This window comes from Myxine glutinosa, chromosome 4 (genome assembly GCF_964187855.1).
Source record: "Myxine glutinosa chromosome 4, kmMyxGlut1.1, whole genome shotgun sequence".
Lineage (NCBI taxonomy): Eukaryota > Metazoa > Chordata > Myxini > Myxiniformes > Myxinidae > Myxine > Myxine glutinosa.
In genome coordinates, this window is record NC_136264.1 from 215,324,972 (window position 1) to 215,346,971 (window position 22,000).

At 46.8% G+C, this 22,000-nt stretch overlaps 2 protein-coding genes across 5 annotated transcripts in view; both read left to right on the plus strand.

The window, feature by feature from the left end:
• Positions 1-22,000, plus strand: part of MMAA (metabolism of cobalamin associated A) — a 773,535-nt gene that overhangs the window by 229,241 nt on the left and 522,294 nt on the right. The window lies entirely within an intron of this gene.
• SLC30A9 (solute carrier family 30 member 9) overlaps positions 1-22,000 on the plus strand; it is a 224,796-nt gene that overhangs the window by 180,495 nt on the left and 22,301 nt on the right. Inside the window, exon 18 of one of the 4 annotated variants that reach the window (XM_078777017.1) lies at positions 16,932-17,081. The exons of 2 other annotated variants lie outside the window; for them this stretch is intronic. In XM_078777017.1, the coding sequence (XP_078633143.1) occupies positions 16,932-16,952 (21 nt within the window). In that variant the 3' untranslated portion in view covers positions 16,953-17,081. Of the gene's footprint in view, positions 1-5,338; positions 5,474-16,931; positions 17,082-22,000 lie in introns of those variants that run through there. One more of the 4 variants, XM_078777015.1, reaches the window with a different exon arrangement.

Sequence of the window (22,000 nt, forward strand, 5' to 3'; positions counted from 1 at the left end):
CACTTCGCCTCATTCATGGTTAAGCGATATTTCCGCGCAACCTCGAGGAAGCGTTTTAGATTAGCGTCGTGATGCGCCTGGTCGTACCCACAAACCGTAAGATTGTCCAGATAGACAAAGACATCCGTCAAATGCTCCTTCGCAACGAGGTCATCCATAGCTCTCTGAAAACAAGCGACGCCGTTCGTTACCCCAAAAGGAAGTCTCGTGAACTGGTACAACCGCTGACCCGATTCAAAGGCCGTAAAGACGCGATCAGCCCTAGAGATGGGGACTTGATGATACGCACTACGTAGATCGAGAGTGCTATAAACGGAATACAGGGCCACCTGGCGTACCAGGGCGTCCATCCCCGGTAATGGGTAGGCATCCAGCTGTGTAAAGCGATTAATCGTTTGCGAATAGTCGATTACCATTCGCCTGCGGTGAGCCTCACTCCGCACCACTAAGACTTGGGCCCTCCACGGAGACCTACTGTGTTCTATGATACCGTCCTTCAAGAGCAGGGCCGTTTCTTCCGCAATGAATTGCGCGAGAGTAGCGCCGCGATTTGATGGCCACAGGGGTACAATCAGTGGTCAGGTTGGGGAACAGTGAGAGTGGCTCCATGTCCATTTGAGCGAGGGCACACACAGCGAGCGTGTCCGGCCCTCCGAAGTCCATCTCTAAACGACCATGCCGCTTAAGGAAATCAAGTCCTAACAGAACGTCAGCGCATAAGGCCGGTAATACCATGAGATACACGTCCGGGAACGTGCGTCCATTTATCACAAGTTTCAATCGACACGCCCCTTTTGTGCTCAACCGAAGTCCCTGAGATGCCATGAAGATCCGGCGGGTTGTCCCGAGAACCGGCCACCCATGTTGTCGCACGAGACGCTGATCAATAAAACTATCCGTGGATCCCGTATCAATTAAAGCTTGCGCAACAACGCCCGCGACCGTGAGCGGAATGAAGGCCTGCGCTAGGCCGGCAGACCCGGCGGGTATAGTTCCGGCCGGGCGAGAAGATCGCGCCTCGCGGGTGGATCCCACGCCGGCTGCAATCCTTCGGGCCTCAGCAGGAGCATTGAAGTCAGTTGGCTCTTCGGTAGTTTCATTTGCCAGAGTGGGTGTGGAGTAGTCGTGAGAGAAGCCTCCAGACGGCGCTCGAGCCACGGGAGAAAGTTCACTGCCATCTGCAGAGTCATATGCCAAAGCGGGTGCATGTAATTCGCAAGAGCTACCGCCAGATGGCGCTCGAGCCACGTGAGAAAGAATTCTGCCATCTGCAGAGTCATATGCCAAAGCGGGTGCGTGTAATTCGCAAGAGCTACCGCCAGATGGCGCTCGAGCCACGTGAGAAAGAATTCTGCCATCAGCAGCTGGACATGCCAGAAGGGAAGCATGTAATTCGCAAAAGCTGTCATCAGATGGCGCTCGAGTCACGTGCTGCGTTTGCCGCACCTCGAGAGGCAATTCCAAAGTGGGCGCATGTCGCTTGTTTGAAGGAGGCGTTTGCAAGCCAGTCAAGGTTAGATGCTTTGTGACCGGTCGCGTTTGCGCCATTTGTTTCGGCGGCCCGACGTATCTCACCAAGGTCGGGCGAGAAGCCAGAGGCCCGCGAGGAGGAGAGCGGCTCATCAAAGCTGTGCAAGGCGCCCCGTCCGGTGCTCGATCCATTGGTTCAGCGATGAGCACATTCAAGGTCGCTCGGGAATGCGTGCCCCGGGCGGCCTTTCTGCAGACTTTTGCAAAATGGCCTTTAGTGGAGCAGAGGTGACAGGTCGCCTCTCGGGCCGGGCATTCAGTCCGGGGATGCTGCCGATTGCCACAAAAATAACATTTTGCATACCGGGCAAGCCGTGGCCGGGCAGCGGCAGCTGCAGTGAGGCCGGATGCGGAGTCCGCTTCCGGAGCACCCAGGGACTCGGCCGTCGTGGTGGTTGGGTCCTCCTCCGTATCCTCGGCGATGGCCCTCTCGGGTCGCGCGAGTTGCGAGGTCCCCGCCACGACTCGTGGGTTATCATAGGCGGTCAATTGTTGTCGAGCATCTGCATAAACGCGCGCCAGCCGTAGTGCCTCTGTAAATGTCAGCTCCGCGACCTCCAAGAGACGCAGCCGCAAGACTCCAGAACTAATTCCGGATATGAATGCATCTCGGAGCAAATCGTCTTGAACTTGCTCATGAGTCCGGACGTCCTGCACACAATCTGCCAATAAATAGCGCAACTCCTGCGCATAGCGATCGATCGATTCAGACGGTTGCTGCCGTCGCTGAGAGAGTTGATGCCGGCCGTGCACAGCGCTCCGTTTCTTTATGTAAAGGCGCTTCAGCTCGGCCAGGGCCGTATCATACGTCACAAATCGAGAAATGGTCTTGTACACAGTGTGATGGACCTTGGACTGTAAGACGGACAGCCGTATCTCAGCGGTTGGCTCCGTCTCGTGAGCAGCGAAGTAGTTCTGCAGCGTGTTGAGCCAGTGAGCAAACTCCGATGCAGATCCTTCAGCCAGAGGGTCGGCACCGAGAATCGGAACCACGATCATCTTGTGGTCAGCCATGGCGAAATAAATGATATTAAATGTCGTGAAAATCAAGCGCAGACACGACTTTCCTCAGTGTAGGCTTTAATATCATTTAGATCGATAATATCTCCTGTAACAATACATGCAACAATAGGCATTAAATCAGAGCATTTCAAGCACAGCAAAGGTAGCTTCGATATAACAATGGTTCGCGCAGCGCAGCCTTTGGGGCGTACATACCATTCAACTACTGGATAATGTCACAGTGAGTCCCGCCGGAGTGTCCGCACGCCCCGAGTGTCCCGGGTCTTATAGACGGCCCCCCTTTTTCGTGGCGAGCATCCCTGGGTTCACCTTGGTATAATTTCACTACAAGGTATATCAGTGTTTCTAGGTGGAGTACCTGGTGTTGCTCAAGAGAATAAGAAACATTAACAAATTTGGAATGAGGGAAAATGTAGGTCAAAAAAAAGGTCAAAATTTAAAGTCTGTAATATGTCTATAACTTGAGAACGGCTGAAGTGATATAATTGAAACTTGGTACACATATGTATAATGATATGAGGATTAACTGATTACATTTTGGGGTCAAGAGGTCAAAGGTCAAAGTTCATAATAAGTCTTTAACTTGAGAATGGCTGAAGTGATCTAATTCAATGTTGGTACACATATGTATAATGATGTAAATATTAACTGATTAAATTTTGGGGTCAGGAAGTCAAAGGTCAAAGCCAGTAATAGGTCTATAACTTGGGAATGCCTGAAGTGATCGAATTCAAACTTGGTACAGATATGTATAATGATGTAAAGATTAACTGATTAAATTTTTGGGTCAAGAGGTCAAAGGTCAAAAAGGTCATGTCAGGTAAAAATATGATAACTTGACAACAGCTGAATGGATTTAAAGCAAACTTGGTACAAGTATTATAATGATGTAATGATGTGGGCAGGGGCATATCGGTCGATGTCGTGACGTCGAAGAGGGCCGTTCTTGTTTTCCTTGCACCACCAATGATGGTATATTTGTTGGGCCATCAAGACAATTCACTTGGCACCGTTTGACGTGTAGAAGAGACTTATCTGATGAAACTGTTGTTTTGCATCGTGTCGTCATGGGTAGAACTTTCCACCGTTCAGAGTTGGTTAAAACTGGATCTCCCATCTACATTAATGTGGACATAAGTACTCCCTTGGTATATTTGCAAGAGTCAGTATTTGGACACCTACTGTTACCACACAAACAGTTCTAAAAGATCAAACGTTATTATTATGATGATGGGTCTTTCACAGCCACAATTACTCACTCCCACCTCATAGGGTTAGGGTTACCCAGGGAAGGCTTTTGGCCTAAGTCTTTCACAAACGACTATACAGGTCTAATGTGTGATTTCAGCACATTTAAGCAGGAAGTAGTAATTTGTCTAAGGCTAATCCATGTTCTCGCGGGGGGGGGGGGGGGGGGGGGGGGTGGCCTTAAAACGATCATTCATTCGTTTCATTTCATTCATTCATTGTACTGATGATAACTCACCTACTCTTCATGAATGCCACCATGGGATCTTGAACGTCTGCCAACTGATGCCGGTAGACTAGACGCCCAGTTTAACATACATCCAAGGGACGGCACACATTGATTAATCACCCTACCTGTGAAGCATCGGGAGAACCGTTTATAGCTGGGTCGGAATTCAAATCCAGGTGAGTCGGCTCAGAGGTTTAGAGATGAAATGTGATATGAATATTAAAATACAAGTTGGATACGGAATGGAGATGTTCAAGTGCATGTACCCTGCACAGGTACATCATCGGGCATACTTAATACCATGCCACGTATCCTCCCTGAAAATCTGTTTATACTGTCCCAAACCAGAGACCGAACCATTACGCATGGTTCGTACATTTGATTAGTTTTGATTATTTTGGGAGACGGTAGTCGGGGCCATCTATTTATTTCTATAATATGATGTATAATATGATGTAATATGATAATATGCTGTGATATGATAATATGATGCGATATGACAATATGATAATATGATATAATATGATGTGATATGATAATATGATAATATGATATAATATGATGTGATATGAAAATATGATATAATACGATGTGATATGATAATATGATAATATGATGTGATATGATATGATAATATGATATAATATGATGTGATATGATAATATGATGTGATATGATAATATGATATAATATGATGTGATATGATATCCTGGTGTGTACCCCGGTTTAGAATAGGTACACCGTATCCCTGCGCATCGTAAGAGGCGACTAAGGGTTGGCGCCAGGAAGGGCATCCGGCCATAAAAACATTGCCTCAAACAGGGAACCATGATTCTCATGGGGCCCGCAAGGCCAACCCCTGCTCTAGCGGGGAAAATGGCCTTAAAACGATCATTCATTCATTCATTCATTTCATTCATGATGTGATATGATTATATGATGATATGATATAATATGATAATATGATATAATATGATGTGATATGATAATATGATATAATATGATGTGATATGATAATATGATATAATACGATGTGATATGATATAATAGTGTTGCGGTTCTGAGAATGTACATATTGATTAATAAAGGTTAAAGGTTTTGCCCCCATAGTTAGTCCACATGCAACACGTAGGCCACCTTAGAACATTAGTTACGTCATAGTATATGGCGAACCCCCACTCTAGCAGGGAAAATGGCCTTTAAAATGCATGTTGTTGTTGTATAGTATATGTGTAGAATAAGGCCATTCCCAATAGTGATACCTGCATTGTGTAAAATAAATAAGATTAGGTCCCATTCATTTTGCAGCCCACCCTCCAAATCTACCTCGTTGGGCAGCATCCAGTCTGCGCCCCCGCATTGGGATGCTCAAACCAGCCAAATGCCACGAGGTTGGCCTGAAAAGGGGGAGGAGCGCGAGGTCGTGGTGTGGCCACGTCAAGCAGACGTCAAGGGCTGAGCCGGTAAGAGCCAACGACCAACCAGGGCTCGGGTGGAATGGCGTGAGGGGCGTGGTCAAAGCACGGCTGGCACATTCCAGAGGGTTCGCTGGACGGCGCTATATAAACGCGCAGACAAAGCCCTTCCACAGGACTGATGAGAGAGGACTGGAGGATATACGTGCTTTGCCAGGACTGATAAGCGAGGGGCTTTGTAAAAGGACTGGCACGATTCGTGCATTACAAAGGACGATTGGGAGTGGCGCTTTTGTCTAAAGGACTCGTTGAGGATTGCCTGTGTAAATAACTCGCTGGGGAACTTTGACTGTGAAAGGTCTCGTTGAGAATTGGCTTTGAAGGACTATTGGAAGCGGCGCATTGCAGAGGAATTGTGGGAGAGGCGCTTCGGCATTGAACTGCATTGGGAGCGCAAATAGCGCCGGTACTTCTATTACGTACGCAGCTGAGCCACGAAGTGACCACCTAGCCCAGCTTACCGTTTCCCCCCGTAATTGTCCGGTCCGCATCAACAACACGCGAGGAACGCCGCCGCTTGCTCAACCCTCTTTGTCCTACCATCTTCTCCGCGGGGCGAGTCGGGGACCGGAGCGAGCTGTGGACGCCATTCCTTGGACCATCGCCCTGACCATCTACATCCCCGTGTGAGTGTCTGAGAGTGTGACTGAGTGTGAAACGGGCCCGTGTCCAGGGATAAGTAAGACTGTACTAAGGCTGCACTGTGTATTCTGCTTCTTCTTCTTTACTGTACAAAGTGTTAATAAACCAATCTGTTCTTCCTTTCTTCTTAATCCGACCTATTAGTGATTTCTTCCATTGGGTAAGCGTGGCACGATTCGGCACCGCTCGGATCGGGTTTAGTACCTGTTAACGGCCCGAATCACGGCTCGCTATCGCTCGGCGTTTCCACCTAAAACCCTGGTTCGGGCGGGGTTATTTCCTTGCTTCCTGGGAGGCGCTGGTAATTAGGTAATAGGAATAATTCGGCCTACCACCCTATTCAGCGCTGACCGGAAGGAACGTAATAGCTCCGGATCACGTCGGCTAGTAAAAGACAAGGGGATTAATCCCCCCTTGGTAAGGGGAAGGCCGACGTCGAGATCCGCAACAATATGATATAATATGATGTGATATGATAATATGATAATTTGATATGATATAATATGATGATATGATAATTTGATATAATATGATGTGATATGATAATATGATATGATATGATAATATGATAATCTTACTATAATTCACCAAATGTCTGTCTGTCTGTCTGAAGGTACCGTAAAAGCTGCTGAACCGATCGCAAAGATATTTTGGGTGGATAATCCTGGGATCTCCAGGAGTAAAATAGGCTATTTAGTTTTCCCAATTTCAGCTTTAGTCTCCAGCATTCTCAGGTTTGGACTCCCGCATAACATTCGCGTTCGCATGACGTTCATTGCTCTCATTGTGACGACGCACAAACGGCTGCACCCGGGAAAGCAACATGTGTCCATCGATCGCTGACAGATCGCTGTCTCCATCAATCTTGCCAAGGCCGTAACAGCTATCGGCTCAAAATCCTTTTTACTGTTGATTTGGTACAGTTACACGTATCGGGAATTTGGTACACGTATCGGGAGTACATACGACATAGCGATTGTGAACACGATTATCGATCACGATTCACGATCACGATCATAGTGTATCGATCACTGTGGGACATTTGGTGAATTATAGTAAGATACTGTTTAGATTTTGATGATTTGCGTGTGATATGATTTAACGGATGTTAAATCCGTCGATCTCCATCTCCATCGATCGCTAACACGCCTATATTATTTGCGTGTGATACTCCATCGATCGCTAACAGATCGCTGTCTCCATCGATCTTGCCAAGGCCGTAATAGCTATCGGCTCAAAATCCTTTTAACTGTTGATTTGGTACAGTTACAGGTATCGGGAATTTGGTACACGTATCGGGAGTACATACGACATAGCGATTGTGAATACGATTATATCAATCACGATTCACGATCACGATCATCACAATCATAGTGTATCAATCACGATTTGAAACACAATGGAATAATATTTACCGATATTATTATTGATGATTATTTATTGATGATTACTGTATAGATTTTGATGATTTGTGTGTGATATGATTCAACGGATGTTTCTATGAATCGTTTAAAATAAAAAAACCTTCAATTTGTGGCCTTCAAAACGGCCATCCACCTTTTGCCCTGTCCACGTGACTCGTGGTGGTCCCTCTCGGCTCTCCCCCCGTTGGTACTTTGTGCATATAAGATTGTTTACGGTTCTGTTTTAATATTATTTAAATATGTATAAACTTTCCCCTTCAGTGTTTTATTCAGTGGTATATTACAACACGCTGTTTTTCTTCCTATTTAAAAGGCTTTTTTCAAATTCCTCTCCATCTCATTCCATGTCAAAAAAAAGAAATTCAATCTCTTATACGTCTCCCTCACTACATTGTCTAAATTCACATTCATTCCACCCCTCCTCCATCGTTCTGAATCGGATTGCTAACTTGAAAATCACAACAAACCCAATTTGTTATCAATGTTCGTCTTTCATTAATCATCCACTTTCGAAACTCCCCTCTTGCCCCTCCCCTCCAAATCCCCCCCTTGCACCTACACTCCTAAACTCCCCCCTTGCCCCTCCACTCCTAAACTCCCCCCTTGCCCCTCCACTCCTGAACTCCCTCCTTGCCCTTCCCCTCCTAAACTCCCCCCTTGCCCCTCCCTTCCAAATCCCCCCCTTGCCCCTACACTCCTAAACTCCCCCCTTGCCCCTCCACTCCTAAACTCCCCCCTTGCCCCTCCCCTCCTAAACTCCCCCCTCACTCCTCCCCTTCAAAACTCCCCCCCAACCCCTCCCATTCAAATCTACCCCCATACCATTCCTCTCCAATTCTCCCTCCTCCCCCCTCCTCCTCAAAGCTGCCTCCTCCCCACTTCGTCTCCCTTCTATCTCATACCTCCACCCCCCCCCCCCAACCTTCTACTTTCCTCTGCCCCCCCTCAAACAACCCCTCACTGTGCCTCATCCCTTCACCATCAAACCTTTCATCCTCCTCATCCTTCCCTTTCTTGGAACTCTTCTGTAATCTCTGACACACTATCAACTGCTCTCCCTACCTCCCCCTCTCATCCTTCATCTTACCCTACTCCTCCCATCCCCTGTCCTGTACCCGATGCTCCCCCTCTCTCTTCATTAACGGTATGGACCTCAAACATCCGGGGCCTTCGCTCAAACCTGACTGATCTCTCCATACAGGTTGCTTCTGACAATCCAGACTTGATCTGCTTAACAGAGACTTTCCTCCTTCAAGATGTCTCTGATTCCTTAATATCTCTTCCTGGTTACTCCCTCCTCCGGTATGATAGACCTGAGCCTCGTCCTGGTGGTGGGGTGTCTATCTTTATCAAAAACTCTCTTCCTCACTCTCCTTGCACTGCCCTCTCTCCTCCTCACCCCCAGGAGTACCTCTGGCTACGGCTTCCTCTCCGCTCCCACCTTTTGTTCATATGTGTTCTGTACCGTCCTCCAAACAGTGATGACTCCATTTACATTTCACTGTCTGACAACATGGACCAACTTCTATCTACCCATCCCAACTCTCTCTTCCTCATATGTGGTGACTTCAAGGGTCATCATGCCAGCTGGTTGGGTGTGGGTTCCTCTCTCACCAGTCATGGCACCTCAGCAAAGGACTTCTGTGACTCACTGGGATTGACACAATCTGTCAATTTCCCGACCCGGATCTCAGCCAATGGAGTATCTTCTCTTCTAGACTTGGTTATGACAAACTTCCATGCTAATGTCTGCTGCTCTTCTTCTCCTCCAATCGGTTCTTCTGATCATGTGCTTGTCAAAGTGGACATCTCTCTGGCCATTCTCAGAGAGCCTCCTCAGCGTCGACGAGTCTGGCATTTCACTCAGGCCGACTGGGACGGTCTTCAAGCAGCCATCAATCGTCTGGATTGGTCTCCCATCTCCACTGCCTCTGACATCAATTCTTCCTGGGAATTCTTCCAAAGCAAACTGCTCTCTCTCATGCACAGATTTATCCCATCTCGTCTTCAGTTGTCTTACCCTTCCTCCCGTCCATGGTACACTGAATCTTGTGGTGAGGCAGTTGCCCTGAAACAACTTGCCTTTGCCTCTTGGAAGGCAAATCCAACTGAAGGCAATCTCAGTTCCTTCCACCAAGCTCGGAACAAGTGTGTGTCTACCCTCAGGAGTGCCAGGAAGCACTATCTTTCCACACTCAAGAATGAACTCTCAAACCTGTCTCCTTCCTCCAAATCCTGGTGGCGTCTGGTCAAATCCGTTTCTGGTGTTTGTTCCCCCTCCATCCCCTCCCTTACCTCAAATGGCCACACAGTTGACATCGCACTTGACAAAGCCGAATGCCTCAACTCTGTGTTTGCCTCAAAATCTTGTGTCCCAAACCCATCTCTCTCTGTTCCCACCCTTCCCAGTCGAACCCAACTGCTCCTGGACTCTGTGTCCTTCTCTCCTGACAAGGTGGAGGAGTTTTTGTCGAACCTCGACTCTGATTCTGCAACTGGACCAGACGGCATCAGCCCACGGGTCCTAAAATCCTGCTCTGCTGCTCTATCTCACCCTCTCTCTGTCCTTTTCACCCTCTCTTTTGCTCAAGGTCATCTGCCAGCATCCTGGAAATCAGCAAACATTACCGCTTTACACAAAAAGGTGCAAAAACAGATCCTTGCAACTACAGACCAATCAGCCTGCTCCCAATTATCAGCAAAGTCATGGAATCCATCATTGCTTCGGATATGAAATCTTTCCTCTTCTCCAACGGCTTGATCTCTGATCATCAATTTGGTTTCAGACCAGGTCACTCTACTCTGGACATGCTGCTTCTGCTGTCTCAACAATGGATGGAGGCCCTCAATGCCAAACAGGAAATCAGAGCTGTCTCCCTCGACATATCACGTGCCTTCGATACGGTCTGGCACCCAGCTCTGCTCACCAAACTCTCCTCCTATGGTATCCATGGAAATCTCCATGCATGGCTTGCGGACTTCCTCTCTGGTCGTAGTCTACGTGTGGCCTGAATGGATTTCTCTCAACTCCCCTTCCTGTTCAGGCTGGAGTTCCCCAAGGCAGTGTTCTGGGCCCTGTGCTTGTTCTGGTCTTTATCAATGATCTCTCCGACTCTCTGGAAAATCCTCTCTATCTCTTTGCTGATGACTCCACTCTCTGCTGCTCCATTCCTCTGCCCTCAGATCGGCAGTCTGCAGCCTCCTCACTCTCTGAAGACTTGGACAAAATCACAGACTGGTCAAACAAGTGGAACATGTCTTTCAATCCTGACAAATCTCACACTCTTACTATGTCTCTCCGAAAAGATCGACTGGACAACCCTCCCATCTACTTTCTCAACAATCCTCTCGAAGAAGTTCTGTCGCTCAAGCTTTTGGGTCTCACTATCTGCCATGATCTTTCTTGGGAAAACCACATTTCCAAGCTGGCCTCCAAAGCCAGTCACCGACTGGGCATCCTCCGTCGTGCGAAGTCCTTCCTCGGCACACCTGAGCTCCTCACCACATACAAGGCTTTCATCCGCAGCTCAATGGAATACTGTTCTCCCCTATGGTCCGGTGCTCCTGCCTCACACCTAGCTCGGCTTCACGCTGTCGAAACCAAAGCTTTCAGAATTATTGGAATCTCCCGCGATGAAGCTATCTCTGAGGGCCTTTCACTCACTCACCGCAGGCAGGTAGGTGGTCTTTCTGTCTTCTACCGACTCCTCTCCGGCCTTGCACCCCCAGCTCTCTCTGTGCTCTGTCCCCCAAATATTCCTACAGGTCGCACAAGATCTGCCAGCAACCCTCTGATGGTTAAACTGCCGAAATCTCGGCTCTCTGCTCACCTTCACTCTTTCATTCCTCTTTTCTCCCACCTCTGGAACAAACTCCCTCACTCCCTTCATTCCCACTCGTCCCTCCAGGTCTTTAAATCAGTTGTTCACCACCATCTCTTATCTTCCCCCATCCAAAACCTTGATCTTTTCTACCCCCACTAATTCACCTCAGATCAACCTTGTTTGAAATTCCAACTTCTTTCCTGGAAGTCCTGGCAGTGTCCATATGTTTTACACCTCTCCCACCCACCCCCTTCCCATGCCCCCCCCCCCCCCCAATGCCCTCTCCCTCTCACAGATCTCTCGATGTCTCCATGTCTCTCGGTCCCTGCTCTCAAAAGAATGTTGTTTGTGTCCTTCCTCCTCTCTCCCCATCTTGTCTACCGCTCCCGATGTTATATGTTTTATGTGTCGGTTTGTCTTTCTGTGTGATTAATGTTCGCTCTTTCACGAGCCTCGATCTTGTATACAAAAAAAAATTAAAAAAATAATAATTTCTGATATTTTGCCATCGCCATATGCAGATTCGCCACGGTCCCACGATCGATGTTTCCATACGTGAACATACCCGTTTGTTTGCGACCGGGTACGTTTTTCATGGAAGTACTTCACGAACTTGCTGTCCATGTCTGACGTGCGACTGAAGGTGCCACAGGAATGTGGAATTTATTGGTTTCATGCTTTGGCATTCGCCGTATCTGCATTGCGTGTTTGCTTCTGGCCTCCCACCCGTGCATAGCACGGGTATCTCTCTAGTATGATATAATATGATGTGATATGATATTATATAATATGATGTAATTATAATATGATGTTATATGATAATATGATCTAATATGATGTGATATGATAATATTATATAATATGATATAATATGATGTGATATGATAATATGATATAATATGATGTGATATGATAATATGATGTGATATGATAATATGATGTGATATGATAATATGATGTGATAGGATCATATGATGACATGATAATATGATATAATATGATGTGATAGGATCATATGATGACATGATAATATGATATAATATGATGTGATATGATAATATGATATAATATGATGTGATATGATAATATGATGTGATATGATAATATGATATAATATGATGTGATATGATAATATGATGTGATATGATAATATGATGTGATAGGATCATATGATGACATGATAATATGATATAATATGATGATATTATATGATATAATATGATGTGATGTGATAATATGAGAATATATGATGTGATATGATAATATGACATAATATGATATAATATGATGTGATATGATAATATGATGTGATATGATAATATATGATGTAATATGATAATATATGATGTGATATGATAATATGATATTATATAATATGATGTGATGTGATAATATGATGTGATATGATCATATGATAATATGATGTGATATGATCATATGATAATATGATGTGATATTATAATATGATGTGATATGATAATATGATGTGATATGATAATATGATGTAATATGATAATATATGATGTGATATGATAATATGATATAATATAATATGATATAATATGATGTGACATGATAATATGATAATATGATGTGATATGATCATATGATTATATGATGTGATTTGATAATATGATGGAAGTTTATATTTCCATGAAGGATGAGGTGAAACGATGCGTTTTCATGTTGCAAATGATAGACAATTGTGGAGGGATTTTAATTTGTTGTACATTACCGTACTGTATTCTTTATTTCTAGTCCATAGTACTGGCACCTTGTGCTGTACAGTATCTTAGTCCAGACTACATTCTGAAGTAGAAATGAAGACTACCAAAAATGAAGGTTACTCGCGATCTTTCTTTTGGTCACGTCCAACCCACAAACATCCACAATACCATAGCCAATTAATTATAATCGGGGTTAACCCAATCACGTCAAAGCCAGGTTCATTTTGGTAAATCGTTAATGCCAAAGAAGGACTGTAAAGGAAGATGGAAGATGGAAAAAGCCAAAGCGGATTTGGGCCAGGGCCTTCAGTTTATTGGAGTATTCAAGGATGTCTTTACATCTCCATTAGAACCTACGATCCCAGATATTTCCAGCAGGAGGTGCACTTTACCTTTTTCTCATTTCGTTTTGTGCCTGTTGGTACGGCAGATAGGTGAAATATTTGGGAGAATTGTGACTTTGATGATACAAGCACGAGAGTTGGCACACAGTTAGAGTATGCCCGAAGGAAGATATTTGGCTATTGGGCCATCGCAGATTTGTCCTGTGACAACAATGGCGGCCATTTTTCAAAAAAGGACAAATCTGCGATGGCCCTACCTATAGCCAAATATCTTTTTTAGGACATACTCTGACTGTGTGCCAAATGCCATGCTTGTATCACCAAAGGCACAATTCCTGCACCTATCTGCCATGCTATGTCTTTTGCATTATCGAACTTTTTACGGAAATTGTGTGAAACTTTCAAAAATAGAATCACAGACATTCTCAAGCTAATACAATATGAACCTAACCCTCTGCCTGACCGCCACCCACCTTAACCCCTGTTAAATCAAAATGATCACACCTGACCAATGTTTACCTGCTTTACTTTGAAGGGCCTGTGTGATGGTATTTCTGTGCCAAGTCTTGTCCAGATTGGTTTCAATATAAAGACCCAGCAGGTGAAAGCCTTAATTGCGTGACCAATTTTGGCCATCGACCACTGTGCAATGCTGAAATCGACTCGAATCCGAGGTTTTTCTAGGCATCCTTCACTAGCTGTTTGAAAGCACCTTTGTAACAACTTTCATCTCTATCGATTCAAATACAAGTGAAGAGCAAAATGTGTGTGTGTTTCACCTTTCACCCTTTAAAATCAAAAGATGGCTAAAATGGAATATACACATTGCCTTCAGCAAGTATTCACACCCCTTGTTTTTTTTTTCCACATTTTCTTGTGTTACAGCCTGAATTTGAAATGGATTTATTTGAGATTTATTTTGTCACTGATCAACACATAATACCCCATAATGTCAAAGTGGAATTTCTTTTTGAACTTTTTTACAAATTAGTTTAAAATGCAAAGCTGAAAAGTCTTGTGTCAATAAGTGTTCAACCCCTTTGTTAGAACACTCCAAATTGAGCTCGGGTGCATCCAATTTCCTTTGATCATTCTTGAGACGTCTCTACAACTTGATGGGAGTCCACCTGTGACCAATTCAATTGATTTGACATGATTTAGAAAGAAACACACCTTTCTATATAAGCTCCCACAGTTGACAGTGAATGTCAGAGCAGAACTTCCAAGGAACTGTCCGTACAACTCCAAGATATAATGGTGAGGAGACATAGATCTGGCAAAGGATATAAACCAATCTCTCGAGTGTTGAAAGTTCCCAAGGGCACAGTGAGCTCCATCATTAGGAAATGGAAAGAATATGGAACTACCCAGACTCTTCCTAGAGCTGGCCGACCAACCAAACTGAGCTACCGGGCAAGAATGACCTTTGTCAGGGAGGTGACCCAGAACCCAATGACCACTCTGACAAAACTACAGAGTTCCTTAGCTGAGATAGGAGAACCTGTCGGTTCAGGACAACAGTCTCTGCAGCACTTCACAAATCTAGGCTTTATGGTAGAGTGGCCAGGCTGAAGCAAAAAAGGCACATGATAGCATCCTATAGTTTGCAAAAAGGCATGTGAAAGACTCAGAGGGCATGAGGCAAAATATTCTGTGGTTTAGAACTCTTTGGCCTGAATACAAAGCACTAAATCTGACAGAAACCAAGCACAGCTCATCACCCATCCAACGCAATCCCAACCATGAAGCATGATGGTCATAGCATCATGCTATGGGGATGCTTTTCAGCAGCAGGGACTGGGAGACTTGTAAGGATAGAGGGAACAATGAATGGAGCCAAATACAGGTAAATCCTTGAGGAGAACCTGCTTCAGATTGCAAAAGACCTTAGACTGTGGCAAAGATTTACGTTCCCACAAGACAATCACCCTAAGCATACAGCCAAATAAACGCTGGAATGGCTTCATTCCTTGAGTGGCCCAGCCAAAGTCCAGACTTTAATCCCATTGAGAATCTGCAGAAAGATTTGAAGATTGCTGTTTACTGACGCTCCCCATCCAACTTGACAGGGTTTGAGCAAATGAGCAAGACATAATGGGAGAAAATGAAGCAAGGAAGAATGGGAGCAAATCCAGATGTGCAAAGCTGATACAGACATACCCAAGAAGTCTCTGGAATAAGATTTTGAATATCAGCTTTTAATAAGTCTACACCATACATTATTCAATCTTCCCAGGAGCCAATCAGATTGTATCCAGCCTCACACAGCCAATCAGCATAACCTCGAACGGACAGCCATCTCTGTTTTATATACACAAAGAATTAAGTTAAGCACCCCCCCCGTTTTTTTACAACCTCGCACATTACAAGTTTGTTGTCGTCAAAACAGTGTAATATACCCATGATATTGCTATATTTTCTGGAGAAGTGATATTATGGTCACATAAAAACATAACAATCATGCCGTTTTCAATATTTTATTCTGCATAATTTAAGGTGAAATTTTTTGGGAATTTTAGGCATATTTTCACCTCAATTTAAGTATGGAGCTATAGGTCCATCACGGACAGTGTGGATGACGTTTATGTTTTCTAACGTAGAGTCATTGTTCTGAGAAGACCTCTAGCGATCTTTGCGTCGATAACGTCAATAACGTCAATAACGTCAATAACGTGTAATGTCAATAACGTGTAAGTGACGTCAATAACGTCAATAACGTCAATAACTAATGTCATACCAATCATTATTTGATCTCACATACCTTAGAATATATGCCAATGTATACATATACACAAAGAATATATATTAGGGGGTGCTTACCTTAATTCGTTGTGTAGGGGTGCTTAACTTAATTCTTTGTGTATATATATTGTTGCGGTTTTGGGAAACCACCAAAAAGTAATGGCAACCATCATACCGGTTCCTGAGAAAAGTTATTTCTTAGCAGACCATTATCTTAGCCCCTTCCCCTTATTTCCAGTTAGTATGTCATGCATTGGGGAAAGGGAAAGACAGGTCCTTCTCTCATAAGGGATACCCACCAATCAGGGCCTGAATCCCTTCGGGGGGGGGGGGGGGGAGAGAGCTTGTGGGGCGGAGTAACGGGCCCCACCATTTGGGGGCCAGGCCACCCTCCAAGATCCTCCCCACCCTCGGTGAGTGTGGACAAAGGAGATTGAACACGTTTTTGCAGACTCTGGGCCTGTCTCTCTCTGCTGGGTTTAATGAACTCGTTTTTGGCTCTCTTCAGCCTGGGACATTGTTGATCTCGCCACTGAGCACGTGTGCTCCACTCGTGGGCCTGGAATATTCACTGAGCACGTGCCTGCATTATTGACTCTCTTGGTTTTTGGACATTGTGAATCTAGCATATGCCTGCATTCTCTCTCTTGGCCTGGGTCTCTCTGCCATTTTCACTGAGCATGTGGACATCCACTATTGGCCGGTCTCTCTCTCCCCCCTCAGCACGTGTGCATCCACTCCTGACTGGACTCTCTCACAGGCCTCTGCATTATTCTGATGCTCTTGGTGCTTCGACATTGTTTACATGGACATTGTTCGCCTTACCCCTCTGCACGTGATTGACTCGCTTCGCCGGTTTCATTCTTGCGCGTGTGCACGACACTCACTTTCTGCACGAGGCCACGACGTACACTTTACCCTGCAAGAGATCACGACGTACTCACTCTCCACGTGTCCCTGGCACTCTTCTCTGCACGTGTCCCTGGCACTCGCTCTGCACGGTTCCTGACACTTCTCACCTGCTCGTGTTCGTGCTGGGATCGACTTTACCTGCTCGTGCTGCTTGGTGACGGCACCAGGATGGATGTCGTTCCGAGGAGAGGCATCTGGAGCATCGTAGCCTTTGTGCTATCAGGTTAACTTTGTCCGACGTTCGTTTTACCTTCCCCTCCCCCATGAATTTGTGCTGGGTGCCCATGTAGTGCTTATTTGTTGTAATCGTAATAAGGCATAGAATAAGCTAAGTTTCTGCTTGTTGTCCCTTTTTCTTTCCTATGAATAATTGCACTGTAAATATTTGTAAATAAATCAAATCGTTGAATCATATCCCTTCTCTCTGTCCATCAATGTCTCTTCCTCCATTGATCCGCCATTGCTCGCACCCAGGTTAACAATCGGCCGTAACAGAATTGCATTACCTCGACGGTTAACAACGGTTTTGCTCGGCCGTCTAAATTTGGTACGCCGGAGGATACGTACGGTACATTCCCCGATTGAGACCATCATGGGCTACAGGTAAGCTATCGCGCGACAGACCAATTGACGTTTGTAGTTGCTGGTTCGCAACCTGCCGAGGTACGAAGTTATTCGTGCGCGGTAGCCGCAGGGCCGGTAAGTGCGGGTGGGAACAGATGCTAACCCCCTCGTGGTCAACCCGAACCCCAGGCCTAACAATATATATATATATATATATATATATATATATATATATATATATATATATATATATATATATATATATATATATATATATATATATATATATTTTGTCGCGATCCCGTCTGTGGAATGTATCCCAGCACGGAATACGGACGTAAATGTCCGGGCTTCAAGTAATCCACGTAGTGAACCAAAAGAGACGCAATAAACACAATTGTGTTTTAATCGGCCTTCTAGGGGTAAGGCACGATTATTTATTGGCTCGATCACAAAAACCATGAAAGGTAACAAAAGGTAATATGCTGCACCAGCCGGCAGGAACTGTCGGCAACAGACGCTCCAACAGGACGCAGGTAAGATCACTCGCGGCTCCAATCGACGGGCTCCGGGACTCGGAGGATACCAGGATGGAATACCGCACAAGGCCGCCAGGAACGGTCGGCCAGTAGCTCCAACACGAAGCCGGGAATCACTCGTTCTCTTCTGGAGTTACTCGCTCGTAAAATACAGAACGGTATTCGACCAGCCCAACTCGGCTGTCCGGAGGCTTCAAGGAAAACCCTTTTATCTTTCCCACTCGGAGCCTTCGAGCCGCGTGCGTTGCACAAGATGGCGGCCGCGCTCTCCGACCCCTCCACCAATCACGTGCCGAATTCCCCCCCGATCGCGTGAGGCTCCAAGGATCCACGTCACGCGGTGGGCGGGGCACCAAATCGGTCGTGAGAACAGGTGGTTTCACCGGTGGTTTCTCACAGTCCTCCCCCCCTAAGTAAAAACCCCGTCGAATAGACGGCGTTTTTTAAAAACCAGTATTTGTAGTAGGTGCAAATCACATGGCAAGATGATGGCGGTAATCGCTAACAGGCAATTAACGCCATTAACAAGTATTAACACTTATTAACAACAATAACGCAACAACGCCACAATACAACGCAACGCAATAGCGCAACAATAACGCAATTATTAACGCACAGGCCATTAACAGGCATTAACAGGTTAACAATGAACCAGTTTGGTTTTTTTTTCCACACACAATAGTTAACACCATACACCACATTAATATCTACCCTACAAGAGTTACACTTCACACAAGCACAATAGAGAGGCAAGGGGGCCAAACTCAAGTTGGGGAAAGCGTTGACAGGAAGGGAACGGGCCGAGACCTAGAGCGGCGGGTACTCCTCCGGTGTCGAGAACAACAGTCATATGCGTAATGACCCCTTTCACCGCACTGGTAACATCGATCGTTCGGGTCGAAAGGCCTGCGGACCAAAGGGCGTCTGAAACGAGGCCGCCGCGACATGCCATTCGACATCTCGACGCACACACGCGATCCGCAAATTAACCTTCCATCAAGGGCTCTGACCGAATCTTCAGCATCTCGTGGCTCTTCAAACTCAACAACTGCAAATCCAGGTGGGTTTCGAGCCACCCATACGTTGCGGAGTGGTCCGTAATGTTCGAAGACCCTCCCTAGCTCGGCCTTCGCTGCTCCATTGCCCAGGTTTCCCACATATACCTTAGCATTAGCGTTCCTGCTGAATCGCGACATGGCGGGAGCGGTCCCTGAGGAGCACGGCACCTGAGGGTGGCTGGACGGGAGGCTCGGGTGGACTTCAGCTGACGCAACGTCACCGTCGGGAACTGGAGTCGAGGCGCTAGGCTCCTCGGGCCAGAGTGAAGATATGTCTGACTCCGCCACTCTCTCCGCCTGTTTACTCTGGGATCTAGTGACCCCCCCACAGGTCAGAGTCAATGACTCCTCCCTGGCCATGGCATCATTGCCAATCAGCAAGGAGACCCCGGGTATCGGGTAGTAGGGTACCACCACACAGGTCACTGGACCCTTAAAAATGTCACTCCGGACCTCGAGGAGGGCGAGGGGATACCGGCCAAGAACCCGGTCAATGCCCCGAAGGAGGGTATACTCGCCGGTATAACGCATCTGAGAGGCCGGAACTACCCCCGCCCGGAGAACACACCGTGTCGCCCCAGTATCCCGAAGGTATTGGGCCTCAAACTTCAGCATCGAATCAGGGCCACCCACTAAGGCTGTCCCTGAATAATCCTGGTACAGTGGATGAATGGAATTAGCCTCGGTGGCAGTGACCTCGGTCACCGATGCCACCGTCGTGTGCGAGGGCCCGGCGGATGAGCTCCACTGATCTCCCTCCGACTTAACAGGAGGGTTGCCTCGGTAGGCCGGACTAGCGGGATTAGAGAAGCAGCGGTTTTCACCGTGCCCCACGCGTTTGCAGAAATCGCACCAGGGCCCTGCCCTGGTCTGCGGCTCGCGACCGCCACCAGTGGAGGGCATCGGAGAACCCCTCCCCTCGATCCAGCCGCCGGGCAGACGGGGGGCGGTCTTGATCGCAGACTCCTCCGTCTTACGACGCGACTGCGTGACTTGCAGCATTTTGCACGCCAAAACATGTTTATCAATAAGGTTGACGCAGTCTGCCAAGGAAGCAGTGTCTTTGTCGACAAGAAACAATGCTAAGTCAGGCGGAAGCTGTTGATCGATACGGTAACGCACCAGGAGTTCCGCCACCGCTTGAGGTAACTCAACCTTGCTCCCCTTGAACCATCTCTGCAGCTGTTCCAACAAGGCCCGCGAATGTTCCTCATAGGTTTGACTGGACTCACGAGTCCAGCTGAAAAAATTTCTCCTATAAATACATGCGGACACCGCATAGGCGTTCAAAATCTCGGCCTTCAATGCCCTGTATCTGTTTGCGTCCTCGGTTGCCATCCTCGCATATACCTCCCTCGCCTTCTCAGATAGATGGCTCACAAGATGGCCGACCCACAAGCTCTCATCAATGCCACCGGCAGCCAACAACTTCTCCGCCATCTCCAGATACGCTTCTGGCTTCGTGTCTCCCGTCCAGTCCGGCAAACGAACATGAACAGTTTCCGGGACTCTTGCAGCAGACCCCTCTGCCCGCAGTCGTTCAGTCAACATTCGCAACTCATGCTCTCTGACGCGTTCAGCTTCTGCTGCCGCATGCTCTCTCTCTGCTGCCGCACGCTCTCCCTCTGCTGCTGCCGCACGCTCTCTCTCTGCTGCCGCATGCTCTCTCTCTGCTGCCGCACGCTCTCCCTCTGCTGCTGCACGCTCTCTCTCTGCTGCTGCCGCACGCTCTCCCTCTGCTGCCGCATGCTCTCTCTCTGCTGCTGCACGCTCTCTCTCTGCTGCTGCCGCACGCTCTGCCTCTGCCCTGTCATTCTCCCTGTTATACATGTCAAGTTGTTGAACCGGAGTCAGCCCGGTCCAGAAGGGCGAACGCATGCATTTAGTCATGATGGGATCGCTTCCTAACATCTCGGGTTGAGTGCCCGGGTCAAGGCTGCTTGCGTCGCTCACCTCGCCACCCACGTGACTGTCAACATGATCAGGTTGAACTCTCACTTCCCTGGTCGACATAGCTTGGCTACGAGTTATCATACGACCAGGCACAAAACACAACCTCAAACACAACGCTCAAACACAACGCTCTGTTGGGGAAATACGACACAACTACGCAATATCACCCGCACATCAAATTGCCAATGAGAAAAATACCACGTACAAATACTCACGTTTTTTTGTTTTTTTTTCGGTTGTTTGGAGGGATCCGAGGCTATTCGCTTATTCTTTGTCGGTTGTTTGGAGGGATCCGAGGCTATTCACTTCTCTGCCCAAGACAGCGTCCTACGGCGAGAAAGTTCCTCCCAGACGGCGTCCGCTGGTGAGAAGGCGATGAACAGATGCCAGAAGATGTCGTCCACTGCAGAATTCCCGTCTCAATCGAATGGCTCTTACTTGAATGATCCTAGGACGAGCAACCCATTTGTCGCGATCCCGTCTGTGGAATGTATCCCAGCACGGAATACGGACGTAAATGTCCGGGCTTCAAGTAATCCACGTAGTGAACCAAAAGAGACGCAATAAACACAATTGTGTTTTAATCGGCCTTCTAGGGGTAAGGCACGATTATTTATTGGCTCGATCACAAAAACCATGAAAGGTAACAAAAGGTAATATGCTGCACCAGCCGGCAGGAACTGTCGGCAACAGACGCTCCAACAGGACGCAGGTAAGATCACTCGCGGCTCCAATCGACGGGCTCCGGGACTCGGAGGATACCAGG